Source organism: Dendropsophus ebraccatus, chromosome 9 (genome assembly GCF_027789765.1).
Source record: "Dendropsophus ebraccatus isolate aDenEbr1 chromosome 9, aDenEbr1.pat, whole genome shotgun sequence".
NCBI lineage: Eukaryota > Metazoa > Chordata > Amphibia > Anura > Hylidae > Dendropsophus > Dendropsophus ebraccatus.
In genome coordinates, this window is record NC_091462.1 from 66826362 (window position 1) to 66846746 (window position 20385).

Sequence of the window (20385 nt, forward strand, 5' to 3'; positions counted from 1 at the left end):
TAATTTTAAGTTTTCTTCAAGCAGGACTGGATAAGAACCTAAGACCCAGTACTCTTAAGGTTCAAATCTCATCACTTAGCTCCTTTTTAGACTATAAGTTGGCAGAAAACTCGTTAATCAAAAGATTCATCACAGCGGCAGTCAGATTAAATCCCCCTAAAAGAGTGACAGTGCCCCCTTGGGATCTAAATCTAGTTCTAGATTCTCTCACAAATCTGCCATTTGAGTCGCTAGATGACCTTTCCTTAAAAATATTGTCTATTAAACTAGCCTTCTTATTGGCCATTACTACTGCCCGTAGGGTAGGAGAACTGCAGGCCCTCTCAGCATATCCACCCTACACTCAAATTCTAGACCATAGAGTCATCATGAAAACCCTACCTTCATTTTTGCCCAAGATGGTTTCCGAATTTCACAAGAATCAACAGATTGTTTTGCCCTCATTTTGTGACAATGCTACAAACAGGGGGGAACAAACTTATCATTCACTTGACGTTAGAAGATGCCTCCTTAAGTATCTGGAGGTTACACAAAGTTTCCGTTGTTGTGAAAATGTATTACTCCAATTCTTGGGTCCCAACAAAGGCAAAGCTGCGTCTAAACCTACAATTAGTAGATGGATCAGACAAGCCATTACTATGGCATATACAGCCCAAAATAAGACCCCTCCTGCTTATTTTACGGCCCATTCCACTAGGGCAGTAGCTACCTCCTGGGCAGAACGGGCTGATGCTTCCTTAGACCAAATATGTAGGGCAGCCACATGGTCTTCGGTCCATACATTCCTAAGACACTATAGGTTACAATTAAACCCTATATCAGATTTGTCCTTCGGCCGAAAGGTTCTTTTGGCTGTGGTCCCGCCCTAGAGAGGATTACTATTCTAGTCCCCCAGGGGTGCTGTCATTGGGCGTCAGGGTAAAAGCACGATTACTAACCGGTAATCTTGTTTTCATTAGCCCATGACAGCACCCCTCATCTAAACCCTACCCTATTATGTTTTTTGCCAAATATTATTTATATATTAGTTCTTTTAGTTTATTTCCACTCCGCTGGAATACTTGTTTAGAACTGAGGTGTGGAGAGGCGTGTCAAGATTTTATCTTCACAGGTTTCCTGTCCTGCGGTGGGAGGTCCTCTCCAGGGGTGCTGTCATGGGCTAATGAAAACAAGATTACCGGTTAGTAATCGTGCTTTTTACACGGGTATCCATGATATGGTATGTGGGCTGCTGGGGTTTGATTGCCAGGGCTGATTTTAAGTCCCAGTCCGGCCCTGATTCCACGTCCGTGATCCGTCAGGATCACGGAACGTGGGAATGCAGCCTAAGACTGCAGAAAAGGCTTATACTTTCTATATACATGTTATATAACTTAAGGTTCTCTGCTGAACTTTACAAAAAAAAAAAAATTGGCCAGACTCCTTTAACCTTTTGATGACCAAGCCCAAAATGACCCAGTGGACCGTGCCAATTTTCAATTTCTGTTTTTTCCTCCTCCCCTTCTAAGAGCTCTAGCACTTTCATTTTTCTATCTACAGGACCATGCAAGGGCTTGTTTTTTTCAGAAATAGGTGTACTTTGTAATGGCACTAGGGATGAGCAAACTGAACCGTTACGAACCAGATTCTTTACGAACTTTGCAAAAAGTTTGGTTCGGTACCAAACCGAACTTAGAAAAAGTTTGTTACGAATCTGGTAAAAATAACAACGGCGATGCAAAATTGTACTTTTTTCAGAGAATAGACCAGGATACAAGGGATTATTACTCCTATAATCCCTTGTATCCTGGTGTATTCTGTGAATATCAAGATGTGTGACGTCACCCGTTAGGGTAAGACCGTAAATTAGTGTTCTCAGATATACCTGGATGCTGCCTAATCAAAAATGTAATGTGACAGCTGTCTGTGAGTATTAACCAAGACACATCAAAGAAACTTCATTGTTCAAACGTATCGAATTTATTAAGGTAAAATCAGTTCATATCTTTAAAATCAGGTTAATAAAAAAGAACCCCGTTTAGATGCAACAACGAAAAGTTAATTAAAAAAAAAAAAAGTCCAAAAAAAGTCCCATCAATGTCCCAGAAACAAAAAAAGTCCAAGAAAAAATCCCATCTCTGCACAGTTGTGTAGAAAAATGTTGGCGACTCATTGGGTATCTTGGTGTCCAAGACCGTGCACCCCAGTGCTGATGTCTGGTCCTTTAACTATGGGCAAGGTCAGTACATGTCTGTTACTTCCCATTGGGTCAACATTCCCCCAGAAGACCACCAGAAAGTTAGCCCATTCTTTCCACGGTCACCTCCCCGGTGCTTTAGCGGGCCAGTTCTGCACAAGTTCTGCCTCCACCAGCTTGCAACCGCCCACCGCTTTGACTGAAATCTAACCTGCCCCGGTGTCTTACCAATGATGTCAGACCCCGAGCTCTCAGGCTGTCCTCCATTTTGTGAGCCTGGGTGAACGAAGCCACAGTGGGCAGGAGCTCCTCCGGACCATCAGGGAGTAGAAGGAGATATATGAATGGCTGACCCCAGGTCAACTAACGGTGGGAAGTGTTGTAGCCGACAATGGGATGAACATTGTCTCTACAGTGCAGCAGGGAGTCATACACTTTGTATGGCACATGTGATAAACCTCATAGTGCACAGGTTTCTTCGAACATGTTGTGCCAATTGTTAATCCCTTTTGAGCAGGCATCAAGAACATCATCCCACTCGTCCGTATTCTGGAAAGTGCTGTAACCAACATAATCAGCAAGGATTCCCAGGCTTCACTCCAAGGCTGAACATCCTCATGCTCCATGACTAGTCTGTTCTCAATAATACTGTCCTGAGTGCAATCAGGTAGTGCCTCCTCCTCCTCAAATAGTCTCTTTTTAACCATACTGGGCTGTTTGCAATCAAGTGCTACTGCCTCCTCCTCCACACTGAGTCCAATACAGTACTATTATTGCTGCTGGTTCGACTGTCAAATGTCTGTTTTCCACCCTACTGGGTCCAAGAAACTTTGTGTCCTATGTCCCGTGTAATCATTTACACCTTGGCTAATTTTTTTTCACTATTTTTGCACTTTGATTTTTTCCACTTTTTTCATTGTAACTGCAACTAAACAAAACTATACCCTATCAGACTCCCACTATTGTAGCTGCAATTATTTAGCCGTTATTGTAAGGTTCGTTTTAGGTTCGGCCCGGCCGAATACGAACTTCACGAAAGTTCGCGGGATTAAACCGAACCGAACTTTTCAAAAGTTCGCTTATTCCTAAATGGCACCTTTCATAACATGTATGACAGAACCCCCAGAATATTATATATGAAAATATACATTGGTGAAATCGTAAAAAAAAATGCAATTTGGTAACTTTTGGGAAATTACTGTGTCTATGTAAAAGTGACATAATACCATTATTCTTTAGGACAGTCAGAACACAACCAAATGCAGGTTTAGGTTACAAACCCACTTGCCGGAACTGCAGCGAGTCTCCTTGCTGCGTTTTTGCAGCGAGACTCGCTGCAGATCCTGGCCCTATACTTTCAATGGCAGAGAAACTCGCAGCAGGGATGTACATCCCTGCTGCGATTTTGTCTGCAGCCCGGCCCATTAACCCCCCGGCCGCCGGACATTATACATTACCCGGTCCCCGTTCCTGCTTGCTTCGGGGCTCCCGGTGTCTTCACGGCCCGCCCGGCCAATCAGTGCGCTGCGGCGGGGCAGCACACTGATTGGCCGGGCGGATTGTGCCGGGAGCCGCTGAAGCAAGCAGGAGCCGGGATCAGGTAATGTATATCGCCCCCAGCCCCCGACCGCACGATCGCCCGCAGCCCCCGACCGCACGATCGCCCGCAGCCCCCGGCCGCACGATCGCCCCCAGCCCTGCAGCCCCCGACTTCACGATCGCCCCCAGCATCGCAGCCCCCGGCCGCACGATTGCCCCCCAGCGGGCGATCATGCGGCCGGGGGCTGCGGAGCTGCGGGCGATCGTGCGGCCGGGGGCTGGGGGGCTGCAGGCGATCGTGCGGCCGGGGGCTGGGGGGCTGCAGGCGATCGTGCGGCCGGGGGCTGGGGGGCTGCAGGCGATCGTGCGGCCGGGGGCTGGGGGGCTGCAGGCGATCGTGCGGCCGGGGGGCTGCAGGCGATCGTGCGGCCGGGGGCTGCGGGGCTGGGGGCGATCGTGCGGCCGGGGGCTGCAGGGGGGCGGGCAGGATATACATTACCAGGTCCCCGCTCCTGCTTGCTTCGGCGGCTCCCGACACGTTCCGCCCGGCCAATCAGTGCGCTGCCCCGCCGCAGCACACTGATTGGCCGGGCGGGCCGTGAAGACACCGGGAGCCCCGAAGCAAGCAGGAACGAGACCCGGTAATGTATAATGTCAGGCGGCCGGGGGGTTAATGGGGCGGGCTGCAGACAAAATCGCAGCAGGGATGTACATCCCTGCTGCGAGTTTCTCTGCTATTGAAAGTATAGGGCCAGGATCTGCAGCGAGTCTCGCTGCAAAAACGCAGCAAGGAGACTCGCTGCAGATACGGCAAGTGGGTTTGTAACCTTACACAGATTTTCTAATGTTCTATATATATATTTTTTTCCATGAAATATATATATATTTTTTGCAATTACATTATTAATAACATGGCCCTATTGTGACGCTTATAACGGTTTTCGTTTTTCACCTACGGGGCTGTATGGAGTTTAGTTTTTATTAATACCATATTTGTGTAGCTCGGACATTTTGATCACTTATTAATTTCTTTTTATATATAATATAACAAAAATCAGCAATTTTGGCGCTTTTCCCCCTCTTTTCGCTTATGACTTTCACCGTTCACGATGACCATTGCTATATTTTAATAGATCGGACAACTACGCACACTACGGTTCATTATTTTTATGTTTTATTTATATAATGGGATAGGGGGGGTGATTTTAACTTTTATTGGGGGAGGGGCTTTTGGGTATTTTTTAAAAACATTTCTACATTTTTCCCCCACACATTTTAAGTCCCCCTTGGGGACTTTTACCTGCAGTCAATAGATTGCATACACTGATCATTGCTATGCCATAGGCACAGCATTGATCAGTGTTATAGGTGCTCTGCTGATTGAGTCTGACACAGGCAGGCTCAATCAGCAGAGCGATGATCGGACCGCACTGAGGAAGGTAAAAGACCTCCGGCGGTCCGCGAAAGTGGTTGGGTAAGTGACAGGAGCTGCAGCGCGATTGCTGCAGCCTGTCATTAACGGTGATGGCCTGGCTGCTATGAACCTAGTGACAGGCGGCAAGGCCGTAACTGTACATTCAGGGTCGTCTAGGGGTTAAAGGGAACCTGCCATTACTTTCATGCTGCCTGAGTCATTGGTACAGTCTCCCCATTTCACCAGCACTGACTGACAGATCTCTCCCTGTTTATGTAGAGGGGTTAAGAGCTACTGTATCAATCAAAGGCCAGTGAGGCAAGCAGAAACCACTGGGGACTTCCTCAATGCCTTGTAATTCAGGCAGCATTAAAAGTGATGTTAGTTTCCTCTTGGCAGCTCGGCAAATCATTCCTAAGCTGTGGCGGTTGACCACTCCCCCCTCTAGACTCATGTGGGCCGAGGCTTTTGGCGCCTTGATGCGAATGGAGGAGATAAGGGCGGATGAGCACAATACGAGTAAGAAATTCTCCACTAAATGGAGGATTTGGATAATGTTTCAGTCCTCCCCTGAGATGGCTAGATGGAGATAATTCCCTTGGAGGTACATAGATCTCTGGTCCGGTTTCCTATGACACCTGGCGGCTGGATGGCGATGGGCTACCACACTCCCTCTCCCCCCTAACCCCCATCCTTCTCTCTCTCTCTCTTTTCTCCCTCTCCTCTCATTCTCTTTAGCTATAGCTGGACACTTGGATAGCACACTAATACACAGCAATATAACTCCCCTTTCCTCTCCCCCTTCCCAGGTACTTTCATGCCCCATTTCCCTTTTCCCCATACTTTACCCCTTCCCATGTGTTCAGTGTTTGTCGACGTGTACCTGTTTAAACCCCCCCCCTTCCTTTTTTTTGTTTTGCTGTTGTTCTGTATATGCACAATGTCTACCCACCAAGTGCCTACAAGGGTCTCATATGTTGCAGTTAATCTTTTGTTGGTGTAGTGGGAGTAATTTGACCCTTCATATTTTGGCAGGCTTCGGGTGACATGTTATTTTACCAATTTCTGACCTCTTTCTTTCTTTTTTGGCTTCTGTATAATCTTGTCGGCACTCTCTACCTAGCCGAAAATACTTGTTGGATGCGTATTCTTTATATGTATGGTTATTATGTAAACTCTTTAATAAAAATATATTGAACCATAAAAGTGATGATAGGCTACCTTTAACCCATTGACAGGTGCCACTGTAACAAAATCAATATTATTAACTTTTCACACAAGTGATAGTTTATATTTTTGGTAGTGCAGCTATTCAGCCAGTAATAACCTGCATGAGGTGTGCCCTAGTTTTCATTCGATTTTGCACAAAAAAAATTAATTAAAAATAAATGTGTAAACATATTGCATTTATGAGTGTTGGGAAAACAAAGTATTGTAATACAGAGTGAAATAATCAGTGTTAGGCCCCGTTCCCACTGAGGAAAGGTAGCGGAATTCCGCGACGGAAGCCTCCCGCTCATAATGGGAGTCTATGGGAGGCGCGCGCTCCTGCCCTGTCCGCGCTGAATAATGAACATCTCCCATAGACTCCCATTATGAGTGGGAGGCTATGGGAGATGTTCATTATTCAGCGCGGACAGGGCAGGAGCGCGCGCCTCCCATAGACTCCCATTATGAGCGGGAGGCTAACGGCATTCCGTGGCGGACAATTCCGTCGCGGAATTCCGCTACCTTTCCTCAGTGGGAACGGGGCCTTAGAAAAACGGCAGTCCTTTTATGTGATTCAATCCCTTTCGATATACAAATAAAACATGAATGTTGATTAAATACTTACAATAAAGCATACTTTATTACAGTAGAACAGTTTAACAACTTATTTTTAGAAATATGCTAGGTCTCAAATCAAAATTTGTTGCAAAGAATTTAAAATAAGCGAATTTACAGTATTAACAAAGCAAAGCACTTTTTTTTTTTTTTACTCTTGGCCGTCCTGTGATCAGGCTGCTGCTCTATAACTTCGCTCCAGGGGCCTGGAAAAGCTGGATACAGACCTGGGAAACATCTCCTAAAACTGCATCAAGCTTTTCCAAGCACTGGAGTTCAAGAGCAGCAGCCTGACCAGACGATGGTAGAGTGCAGCAAAGTGCTTTGCTTTGTTAATACTGTAAATTCACTAATCTCTACAAATAATGCATAATTGTCATACAACCATGTAATTTTTTATACAAATATAGGTAATTTAAAGACAATATAACCCATATCCCCTTAAACTAACAGCAAGACCAATATTCAATCATTAAAAACTTACTTGATTACTGTAAAGAATGTAATTTAGCATTTGCTTACCTCACATAAGTCTAATTGCAGGGCCATTATTTATGTAACCATTCTCATCAAATTGGCAATGTACATGATAATTTTTTCTACTTTGTGACTTTTAATAAAGAGATCTACAGCTAAAATGGTTGTACACAAAATATACAAACACAATATTAAACAAAAATACTAGTTATAGTCATACATGCCAAAGGTCTAACATACAATCCAAGTTTTTTTTTTTATGAGTAATTTATAAAGACAAACTTTCCCAAAAGCTTTAATTTTCCTTTGATAAAATAGAACATATAATCATTTAATTTCAAAACCGGAAAAAACGCAATACACAGTACAGATATCATTATGCTTCACTCTCTCCAGAAACCAGTCTTTGAACCTCCTCTTCCAAGATGGGAACAATCAGATTATCCTTGGACATCAAATTATACTTCATAACAAATTTTGTAAAACGATGACACAAGAAAGTTTCATTCTGAAAAGAAGCACAACTATTAAGATATGTCATTAAAATAAAATAAATTATGTTAAGTCATAATATTGGTAGGAAACAGTATAGTACAAGAAACAAAAAAAAGGTTTATACTTTGTACATTCAGTTTTTCCCAGTTTGTCATTCTAAATATTACACAACCCCTGCATTTGTAATTTACAACAGCTCATTTGCCATTTCAGCAGAAATCTTTTCTCCAGTAAACAACCAAGGCATGTCCCATGTATCCTTTTAGTGGACAAATTTATCAAAGACCACCAAGTATTTTCTACAAATTTGTCTTTTGAAAATGTGTCAGGAGCCATCTGCAATATATGGTTTGAGCACGGAATGTATACTGCAGACCAGACCTTGGGACACCTGGCATCATCATTTATTGTAATGCAGAGAGCTCCAAAACTGTGCTATTGTACTGACAGAGTTTTACTGACACAGAACAGGGAAAGAGTTTGGAATCTGACTGAACAAAACTTTTTTGACATGTCCATAGGACGGAAGGTATGCTGTAAATAATGCCTTTGAATGCCGAAATAACTAACTTGATTATTCTTTTGTGAAATTCTCCTCCTTCAGGAATGGAAAAAAGTGTTTATCAGGGAATGCACGAGGATCTTGAGAATTAAGACCTTTATGAATTTAATGTGTAGCCTGAAGTCAGGCTCACTCCAGAGTCCTCCAAAATTCAGTTTTGTCCTCTTGGAACAAGAATCCCCAGGCTTTAGAGTTCCATCTACCAAAGAGTAGAGGATTCACTCTGTTTTCTCAGCTTTGTCCCAGAAACCTAGAGAAGGGAATACTGTGGATCCAGTCTATTACAGTATATGTCATTGGATCGGGTTGAGAAGCTCAGTGTCAGAATATGTATTCTCTAATAATAATAATAATAATAAAAATAATAATAATAATTTTTAATTTATATAGTGGCAACAGATTCCACTGCACTTCTGGATGATACAGACATAATAAGACATTGCAGATATATACATGTACATGCAAGATAGGGATGTCAGCTCACCATGTGAGTTTTTAAGCCAGAAAGGTTTCCCAGGTAGTGTAGAAGCTAGGCCGTTCACAGCTGATAAATAATGCAAAGGAGGAACGTCCATAGCTCCATATAAAACTTCAATAGTGAATTGCTGGTCCATAAAAATACATTGACATGTTTTTGTACTTCCTGCCGCGGGTGGGGAGCTTCAGAGAGGGGTAGCATGGGGATCCTGCTCTGAACAGACTATTAGCTATTAGCGTGCACGGTCCTTTCGCTACGCCAGCTATTTAGCCATTTAAATGTAGCTGTCAGGCCTTAAATAGCCTTCCCTGGTGTTTTGTGTGTGTGTGTGTGTGTGTGTGGTTGATTCCCCAAGGGGACTTCTGAATGTATGCATAAGAAAAAAAAATAGTTTTTATTAATAAAAAAATTAAACAAATTTGGTATCGCTGCATGCGTAATCACCCGAATTAAATATCACATTCCTCTGATCTCGCAGGCTAAATGGCATAAGCGCAAAACCCAGCAAAACTTGTCACATCAAATCTAGAAAAATTGTAATAAAGCGAGCAAAAAGTCCCACATACACAAGCAAGGTACTGATAGAAAGTACAAATCATGGCGCAAAAAATGACACCTCACACAGCCCCATAAACCAAAATATAAAAGCGTTAAGGATGAGAATACAGCAATTTTAAACATTTTTTTTTGTTAAAGGTTTAAATTTTTTAAAAAGTCAGGTAAAATAAAAGTTATATAAATTACATATCATTGTAATTGTACTTACTTGAGGAACATATATAACACGTCAGTTTAACTAGGATGAATAGAGTAAACACGAAACCCCCCAATTTCACTGCGTAAATTATTTTTTTTCCAGTTTCAAAGCATACTTTATTGAACAATTAAGTCTGCCAGTGGAAAGTACAATTGGTGTCGCAAAAAATAAGGGGTCATGTAGGTCTGTAGTTGAAAAAAATGCAAGCGCTTTGGCGGAAAAAATAAAAGCGTAAAAATTTATATTAGCCTGCTCCTGAAGGGGTTAATGTCACAATGTATTTATGTCCAAGCAATAAACTATTGAAGTTTTATATGGAGCTGTGGACCTTTCTCCTTTGCATTATACACATGTACAGTTGTGCTCAAAAGTTAATATACCTCAGTAGAATTTTTGCCAATAAGAATGGGCAGCTTTACCATCTGAGAAAATAAAGCGCCTCATCCACAACTACCACAAAAAGACTTCAAGCTGTCATTGATGTTAGAGGGGGCAATACATAGTATTAACCCCTTAATGTCCTTAAATGAGCCTGAAATGACCTTAAGGACCGGGACAATTGTCACTTTTGCGTTTTTTCCTCTTCGCCTTCTAAGACCCATGACACTTATTTTTCCACCTATAGGGCCATGTGAGAGCTTTTTTTTAGGAGCAGCTGTACTTTGTAATGGCATCTAATATCATTTATGGGGTGAATTTTGGGGGGTTCCTTGTTTAAGTAATGCAATTTACGGTAAAACTGACATTTTTTTCTTTATTCTATAGGTTAGTCTGAACACAACAATATGCATGTTTACTAGGTTTTCTAACATTTTACTATTTTTATTAGCAGTAAAACTTATTTGCAAATAGGTATATTTAAAATGGTCATATTGTGACTCTTATTATAGCGCTTTTATTTTTTCACCTACGAGGTCATATGGGGCATCATTTTTGAGCCATGAGCTCTAGTTTTTATTAGTAACATTTTTTTTCTAGATCAGACGTATTGATCGCTTTTTATAATTTTTTTTTTATACATAAAATGTAATTATAATTTTTTTTATACATAAAATGTAATTTAAAAAAGCAATCTCTGTGGTTTTTTACAGCTTTTTCTTAACGTCATTTACTGTGCAGGAACAATATTGTTTTATTTTAATAGATCGGACCATTAAGCACGCTACAGTATATTAGGTTAATTAGCTTTATTATTTTTAGGTGTTTTATGTATAAAACAAAATAGAACTGATACCCGCATGAAACAGCAGAGCTGAGCCAGTGATCTAGCAGAGCTGACACCCGCATGACACAGCAGAGCTGAGCCAGTGATCTAGCAGAGCCGACACCCACATGACACAGCAGAGCTGAGCCAGTGATCTAGCGGAGCTGATACTCGCATGACACCTGCACGACACAGCAGAGCTGAGCCAGTGATGTAGCAGAACCGATACCCGCATGACACAGAGCTGAGCCAGTGATCTAGCAGAGCTGATACTCGCATGACACAGCAGAGCTGAGCCAGTGATCTAGCAGAGCCAAAGTCACCCTTAAAGGGACAGTACATAAGTCACTCTTAAAAGGGACAGTACTCAAGTCACTTTTAAAGAGACAGTTGCTCTTCAAAGGGTGGTACCTAAGTCGCTTTTAAAAAGACGGTAGATAAGCAAGTCTCAAAGGGACAGTATATAGTTAACTCTTAAAGGGTTGGCACCAAAGTCGCTCCTTAATGCACTGTACCAAAGTCACTCTTAAAGGAAGGGTATCAAAGGTTTAAGTTTCTCTTAAAAGGAAGTCACTGTGGTTAACAGAGGAAGGAAATATAAGAAGCTCAGTTTCAGCAAGATCGAGTTTAAGGAATAGTGAAGATATAATTTAAGAGATGGAAGACAGAGAGTCACTAGTGTTTTGTAGAAAAGCGGGGGTGAGATCACAGGAGGAGGTATATAGCTGGGTATCATAAGAGATAATAAGGAAAACCAAACTCTCTGATAATTTGTCCAATGGGTATAGTGTAAAGTGAGAAAAGGAGAGGAACAAAGACTGATCCTTGAGGAACCCCAACAGTAAGAGGAAGTGAAAATGGGGACAACAAACATTACGCTAAAGAAGCGGTCAGGGAGGTAAAAAAGGAAAACCGGGAAAGAGCAGAGTCCTTGAGGCCGAAAGATTGGAGCAGAGTGCGGGGGAGCTATGGTGGTCTACAGTGTCAAAAGCAGCAGGCATCTAGGAGAATTAGGAGAGAGCGGTCGCCTTTAAATTTGGCAGTGAGGAGATCATTAGAGGCTAGTTAGGGCAGTTTCTGTAGAATGGAGAAACCAGAAACCAGACTAAAGCAGGTCAAGAAGAGAGTTAGTGGGTTAGGCGGGAGTAAACCAGACGTTTCCAAGAGTTTACAGATAAAAGGGAGATTAGAGACAGGTTGATAGTTGGCTGTACAGGATGGGTCTAGAGAAGGTTTTTTCCGTTATGGCGAGATGGAGTGTTTAAAAGTCCAGAGAAAGATGGCAAAAGAAATAGAGAGGTTGAAGTATTTAGTTAAGTACGTGGTGAGAGCATGAGAGAGACAGGAGGAGGTGTGAGGGAATAGGGTCACTAGGGCATGTCTGGAGACTTCTTCTGTCACTGGTTGAAAGGCTGAGAGGGATGAGGAAGAAACGTGAGAGGGAATGGGATCAACACGACTTGGTGACTGGGAGATGATATCTATTTTGCTTGGTATCCATTTTGTGTGTCTGTCCTTTGGGTTTGAGGAGAGAGTTGAGGGTATTAAAGCGTAACTGTCATGTTTTTTTTTTATTGCAGAAATCAGTAGTATAAGCGATCTTAAGAAACTCTGTAATAGGTTTCATCAGCCAAAAAAGCCTTCTATACTCAAGAAGCAATCTCCCAGCCTCCCCCCCTGACTTCTTATCTGTGCATTATCAGGCAAACACGTCTTCATTACAGAGAAGCCAGTGAAGACGGGTTTGCTCTCTCAATTCTATCCTTATGGAGGGGGGAGGGGCCGAGGAAGATGAGGGAGCAGGAAGAGGTGACATGAAGGTCAGCTGTTTGTAGACTCTCTGGGCACCTAAACGCTAAATTCAGGTGTCAGAAAGGTCAGTGCTTATCTATGAACTTACTGAAAGAAGATTGCAGGGTGTTGTGCTTTGCAGAAATCCTCAGTGCTCAGTCACTCCTAACAGCCCCTCCCCTCTCCATAGCCACATAATGGAGACAGAAATCCTGCTTCATTTGATGTGAGGGGGGAGGCTGGGAGATTGCTTTTTCAGTACAGAAGGAAACTCTTTTAGTAAATAAAACCTATTACAGAGTTTCTTAAAATCGCATGTACTGTTGATATTTAATGTTTTCAGAAAAATGGCCCTGAAATTACAGTTACGCTTTAAGATTTGGGTTAATGAATAGAGAAGAGATATGAGTGGTACAGTAGGATTGCTTAGCAGAGTGAAGAGCAGAGTAGTAGCTTCTGAGCACAAACTTATAATGTAGAAGGTGTGGTGTTGTTCTGGATCTCCTCCATAGACGTTCAAGCACACCTAGAACACAGTCCAAGAAAACGTGTTTTAGATGTGTGCCAGGGTTGTGGCCATCTGTGTTGGGCTGCTTGGGGTATAGGGTTCCAAGTCTGTTCAGGATGGTTTTGAAAGTGTGCAGTCCGATTAGGACAGGAGAGGGAAAAATAGAGAGCAGTAATGATTGTACATTGTCTAAGAGTTGTTGGGTGTTGATGGCACAAAGGTTCTTGTATGTAAGTGAGTTCGGCGTGTCAAGAGGAGGATGAGAATTTGTAAAGGAGAGAAGGATGTGGTCTGAGAGCACAGAGCTAGTAAAATGGGGAACTGGGGAAAGTCTGGAGTAGACCAGGTCCATGGTATACTTATCCTTGTGGGTTGAAGAGTTAGAATACAGAGAGGCCAAGGTAGGAGGTTAGGGGAAAAAAACTGAGCAGCTGAAGGGGAGATTAGGTTGTCAACAGGGATGTTAATTTCCCAAGAAGAGAGCAGAAATGTCAGTAGATAGAAAGTAAGGAAGCCTGGTAGAGAAGTGATTAAGAAAGTTATGAGGTGGCATGAGGCGATAGAGGACTACGACTCACAGGGAAAATGGCCTTTAGTGTCTTATAGTTTGAACCTCAAAAGAGAAAAATGAGGGGGCGGGGGAATGACCTGGAAAGAGCAGTTTAGGGAGAGAAGTACTTCTCTCCCTAAACTGCTCTTTCCAGGTCATTCCCCCTCCCTCTCATTTTCCTCTTTTGAGGTTCAAACCATATGACTCTAAAGGCAATTTTCCCTGAGAGTCAAAGTTCCCTTTTTTCATGCTTGTTCTCAGGTCTAGGGGTATGGGAAAGGTGTAAGCCACCATAATTCAAAGCTGCGGGTAAGGGTGTGTCTGAGTCTTGTAGCAATGTTTCTGAGCCAGCAGATTGAGCAATTTAGAAACTAACAAATCATAAATTTCAGTGAGTTTGTAACAGACACAGAGTGCAGTTCATAAGGATAGGATCCGGCATGCAGGGAATCCTTACCAGGATATGAGTGTTTCTATAGGAGGCAGGTGAAGAAAAGTAGCTGTTAGTGAAAGAGGGAGGGCCACGGTTAGGAGAAATTTCCCCTGGTGCAAGAAGAAAAAGAGTTGTAAGAGATAGATGATTAAGTGACTTATGAGGGCGGTTTCTGTGTTGCACCTTGGAGAGTAAAAGGCGATGAGATTTCAGAAGGTAAAGAGTGAGTGTGAACAGTACATGGGTTAAGGAAGATGAGAGGGGCATATATAAAGAGATACAAAGCATTATGTAAGTAATAGAGAATTAAGTGTTTAGTAGATCTATGGATGCATGTGCAGTAATCATAGGCTATAGTAACTCAGAGGTTTAGATTGGTTTCTTTATGGTTTAATTCTGGTCTAATTCAAAAGTGGTCACTTAAAATGGTTCTCACCTGCTTAACAAGACAAGAAGTAAAAAACATTAAAATCCATAAAATCACCAGGCCCAGAAGGTAGCCATCCTAGAGTTTTAAAGGAATTAAGTTCTGTGCTAGACAGACCCTTATTCCTAATATTTAAAGATTCTATAATGACAGATTTCATTCCACATGACTGGCGCATGTGGTACCAATATTCAAGAAGGGGTCAAAAAGTGATCCTGGAAACTATAGGCCGGTAAGTCTGACATCTATAGTGGGTAAAATATTTAAAGGGTTTTTAAGTAATGCTTTACTGGAGTATCTTAATGAAAATTATCTTAACACATCACCAGCATGGGTTTATGAGGGATTGGTCCTGTCAGACTAAGCTGTTTAACTTCTATGAGGAGGTCATTTATAGACTGGACCTGGGGGAGGCTGTGGATGTTGTGTATCTAGACTTTTCAAAGGCATTTGATACTGTGCTGCATGAAAGGTTGGTCTATAAAATGAGGATGCTGGGACTAGGGGGAAATATATGTAGATGGGCAAGTAACTGGTTGAGCAATAGGAACAGAGGGAACATACTCTGATTGGGAAACAGTTACTAGTGGGGTACCACAGGAGTCAGTGCTCGGTCCATTTCTTTTTAATGTATTTATTAATGACCTTGTAGAGGGGCTACAGAGTCTAATCTCCAAAGCTGACAAAGCTGCGGTGGAGCGAGGCATCAGGGGCTTCGTTTGTTCCCTTAAAATAATTTTGGGCTCTGGGCTAACTTTTTTTGCTTATTATCAGCTTTATACCTGTTACCATTACTATATATGTGAGGGTTACTGAATTTGTTTTTTGTATAGGGCCTGTATTGCAGGCCCTATTGTGATTGAAAGTTTCCTCCATATATGACCAGTTTACCTTTATGACTACCGGTAACCTCATTTTGTGATATTTATATACATACTCTTTGCAATAACATTGATGCTAAGCCCCTGCAATCAAGTGTGTGCCCCTGGCTATTTTTGTATGTATCTGTGTATGTTCTAGTGAGGTGTATTTTGTATTTTATGGATTTTACTAATTAAGTGGATTTATAAATAAATAGACACATATTTTTGCACTTTGGGATTTTTTTGCGCTGACGCCGTTTACCGTACGAGATCAGGAATGTGATTAATTAATAGTTCGAGCGATTACGCACGCGGCGATAGCAAACATGTTTATTTATTTATTTATTTGTTTACTTTTATTTAAAACCTGGGAAAAGGGGGGTGATTCAGACTTTTATTAGGGGAGGGGGCTTTTTACTATTAACAACACTTTTTTTTTTTTTTTTTTACACATATACTAGAAGCCCCCCTAGGGGACTTCTAGTATATACACTTGGATCTCTCATTGAGATCTCTGCAGCATAGATATGCTGCAGAGATCCATGAGATCGGCACTCGTTTGCTTTCGGCTGCTGCAGCCGAAAACGAACGAGTGCCGAGCCGAGGACGGCGCCATCTTGGACGCGTCCCCGGCCGGCATCAGTAACGGAGATCGCTCCTCCGGGACAAGGTCCCGGAGGAGCGATCTCCCACACTAGACCCCAGGGAAACGTTGCCTCCGGTAATCGGAGGCAGCTGTCAACTTTGACAGCTGTCTCCGATTAGCTAATTAGCGGGCACGGCGATCAGACCGTGCCCGCTAATAGCAGCGGTCCCGGGCTACTCGCGGCACCCGGGATCGCGGCACTTCAAAGCGGCCCCGCTTTGAAGTGTAAGTGAGGACATATGACGTACGCATACGTCCTATGTCCTTAAGAGGTTAATGTTGAAAAATGTAAGGTTATGCATTTGGGCTGTAGAAATAAGTACAGTTCTGTTCTCAATAATAACACACTGGACAACACTGCTTCCGAAAGGGACCTGGTGGTGTTGGTGGACAGTAAACTCAACTTTAGTGATTAGTGCCAGGCTGGGGCTGCAAAACCTAATAAAATCATGGGATGCATCAAAAGAGGCATTGAGGCTAAAGATGAGAACATAGTTTTGCCTCTTTATAAATCACTGATCAGACCACACATACTGTGGAATACAGTGTACAGTTTTGAGCACCGGTATATAAGAAGGACACAGCTGAACTGGAGCGTGTGCAGAGGAGGGCGACCAAGGTCATTAAGGGAATGGGTGGGTTACAGTACCAAGACAGATTATCAAGCTTGGGGCTATTTAGTTTAGAAAAAAAGACATCTTAGGGGGCGATCTGATAACAATGTATAAATATATGAATGGACAGGACAGTGATCTTTTTACTCCTAGACTTGTAACCATGACAAGGGAGCACCCTCTACGTCTAGAGCAAAGAAGGTTTCACCACCAGTACAGATGGTGATTCTTTACTGTAAGAGCAGTGAGACTATGGAGGTCTCTGCCACATGATGTTGTCATGGCCGATTCATTAAGTTCAAGGGAGGTCTGGATGCTTTTGTTTATTATATAATATTACAAGTTAAGGACACTAGATTTCTGGTGATATATTGATCCAGGGATTATTCTGATTGCCATTTTGGAGTCAGGAAGGAACTTTCTCCCTGTGATGGGGCAATTGGCATCTGCCTCATAGGGGTGTGTGCCTTCCTCTGAATCAACACAGTAGGGTTTCTCTAGGTTGAACTTTATTGACTTCTTTAGGCTGCGTTCACACTACGTATATTTCAGTCAGTATATTTCAGTCAGTATTGCAACCAAAACCAGGAGTGGATTAAAAACACAGAAAGGATCTGTTCACACAATGTTGAAATTGAGTGGATGGCCACAATATAACAGTAAATAACTGCCATTATTTCAATATAACAGCCGTTGTTCTAAAATAACAGCAAATATTTGCCATTAAATGGCAGCCATCCACTCAATTTCAACATTGTGTGAACAGATCCTTTCTGTGTTTTTAATCCACTCCTGGTTTTGGTTGCAATACTGACTGAAATATACATATACAGACTGAAATATACGTCGTGTGAACGCAGCCAAAACGTTATTAATTATGTTACTATGGTACATTTAGATGAAATGCTAAAAAGACCTATGTGCTGTGGTCTCAAGATATTGATTCAGCCTACTCGAATCTGAGAGAACTGTTATTGGCATGGCATACTCTTACATCTTTTCAGAACATCCTAAAAAACAACCATGTAAAAAGTTCTGTCTATAGTTGCATACCCTTTGCCACCTCTACACCTACAAAGAGTAGCAGCAATACAAAAGGAGAGTAGAAAATTTGAGTAGCTTTCCTTATCACACAACATGCTCTCAGATGATTTATCCCTAAATCAGGAGGTGTTACTACAACTGGTCCAGAAATGGGGTCTCCCCCAAGTAGATCTGTTTGTTTTCCAGCTAAACAAAAAGCAGATCTATTCTGTTCTCTCAATGCATCAGATCTCCCTTCCTAATTATTCCACTAGTTCTAAGGAAGATTCAGAGGAGCCAGACAACTGTTATCTTCATTGCCCCTCATTGGCCAAAGAGGAGCTGGTTTGATCATGTAGAGCAGCTGTAAAAAGAATGACCAGTGCCACTTCCAGCAAGGACAGATCTCGAGAGCCCAGTAGTCTATCCTGAGGTAGAGGGAAATACTAAATGGGAAGACTAAATGGACCCAGTGTTTTTTTTCTGCTGACAATCTTCTATGTTTCTAGAGAGATTAAATTTGTCAGCTTGCCCCAAAATTTTACCTACTGAACTATAAGCCTCTAAAACAAAATTCCTAGTAGCCATTACTACAATTTGAGAAGCTTCTCTCAAAAATTCTAGATAAAAAGAATGTAATTTGTCACGACCATACTTTCATGACAAAGATAGTTTTAGAGTGCCACAGATATTGCTATATTATATTAAATTAAAATTGCTCTATTACCATGCTTAGAACGCTTTTATCCTTTGGTCTATGGGGCTGATTGAGGTGTCATTTTTTGCGCCATGATGTGTTCTTTCTATGCCTTGATTGCGTATATGCGACTTTTTGATCACTTTTTATTACAATTTTTCTGAATTTGATGCGACCAAAAATCCTCAATTTTTGCACTTGAGGGTTTTTTGCGCTTACGCCGTTAACCGTGCAAGATCAGGAATGAGATAAATTAATAGTTCACGCAATTACGCACGCAGTGATACCAAACAAGTTTATTTCTTTCTTTATTTTTAATTATAAAATGGGAAAAGGGGGGTGATTCAGACTTTTATTCGGGGAGGGGGCTTTTTATTAATGAAAACACTTTTTTTTTTTTTTTAAACTTATACAGTAATTAGAAGTTCCACTGGAAGACCTCTAATACAACTACACTGATCTCCCATAGGTGTCAGTGTACTTCTATTACACAGCACCGATCCATCGGTACTCTATTGCTTTGGTCTTCTGCAAACCATTGCAATAGAATACCGAGCCGGGATCAGCGTCAGTCCGACGCTGAGGCCCAGCCCAGTGAGATGAAGAGATCCCCCCTCCGCGATCGCATCGTTGGGGGAATCCCGCCACTAGACACCAGGGATGTTACGTGATCTTAATTAGCCGGAGCGGCGATCGGCCTGCTCCCGCTAGTAGCCGCGGTCCCCCTCTGAACTCCTCTTGCGGACGTATGCCCACCCTTTTTACTGTCATATCTTTACTTGTCTCTTTGGTGAACCTCTACTATTATTATTTGAAATCAATGGGGGGTGCCCTGGCGAGGGGCCTTTTAAACTTAGCTGTGCCTAAGGAGATGAACAGGAAATCCTTTAGTACAGTCATAAAGGATTTGTGGAAAATCAATTCACAGTAAGACTAATTCTGAATTTCAACATTTTAAATAATATCGGTGTATTATTTTGGATTTGTACAATTTTAGGCTATGTTTAAAAACAAAATAAAGGAAAAATATAGCTGTAATTTTGAGGTCAAAATACAGCCCTATTTTCAGTATAATTCACCCAACATATTTTTTCCATTTAATAAGGTCATTGTAACCAGCTGTTAATAAATGAAAAAAAAACAACAAAAAACTGCACTGATTGTAATGGTATCCCGGCCGGAGTGTATACACTTGTGGCCTTGCGGCTGCACAAGGGCCTGACACGTCAGTTTTGTGCGGCCGCTATTCATTGAATAGCGGCCGCATAAGACTGACAGATCAGACAGGTAAAGTGCAGCTGTATCCCCCAGATCTTTTCACACCCTAGCAACACCCCTGGTGGCCTGGTAAAAGCTAGAATATTTCAAGAATTTTTTTTAATGGGTGGTTCATTAAAACCATTACTATGTTATTTACAAGAGATGTTCTAATAGCTGAACTTGATGGTAAGACTATACATAATAATCATATAGAAGCTAGTTGATTGTGTTTTTAACACATTCAGTTTACTATCAAGTATATGATTTTATTGTATGTACATAAAAGTAAATTTTTAGTCGGGTACTGTAGGAGGGCTTAATTCCCCAGGCTTTTGCCTGAGGGATTGGTGATTGTAGTCAAAATATGAAAAGTAAACCTTATCCAGCTAAAATTGCCTATTAGGCTTTTTCACATTGTGATTACAATGTACCTCCATCTAACCTGCTGATTTGTCCATATAGTACACAGTGTGCTGAGAATTAAAGTTAAGCCCTTAAGGACCGGGCCTGAAATGGCCTTAAAGCGTAACTATAATTTCAGTAGCCAAAAAATTAAATTTCTCAAATAAAAAGCCCATGTGTTACACTTTAAAAAAAGAGCCATAAACTGCGTTGATAGCATGTACGCTCGCTGAGATATCACCAGT

At 41.9% G+C, this 20385-nt stretch overlaps 1 protein-coding gene across 2 annotated transcripts in view; it reads right to left on the reverse strand.

Moving 5' to 3' along the window:
* Positions 1 to 6947: 6947 nt before the first annotated feature.
* The window catches only part of MOB4 (MOB family member 4, phocein), a 116198-nt gene continuing 102760 nt past the window's right edge, over positions 6948 to 20385 (reverse strand). For both annotated transcript variants that reach the window (XM_069985336.1, XM_069985335.1), the window contains one exon: positions 6948 to 7938. In XM_069985336.1, coding sequence (XP_069841437.1) covers positions 7807 to 7938 — 132 coding nt within the window. In that variant the 3' untranslated portion in view covers positions 6948 to 7806. The remainder of the gene's footprint in view (positions 7939 to 20385) is intronic.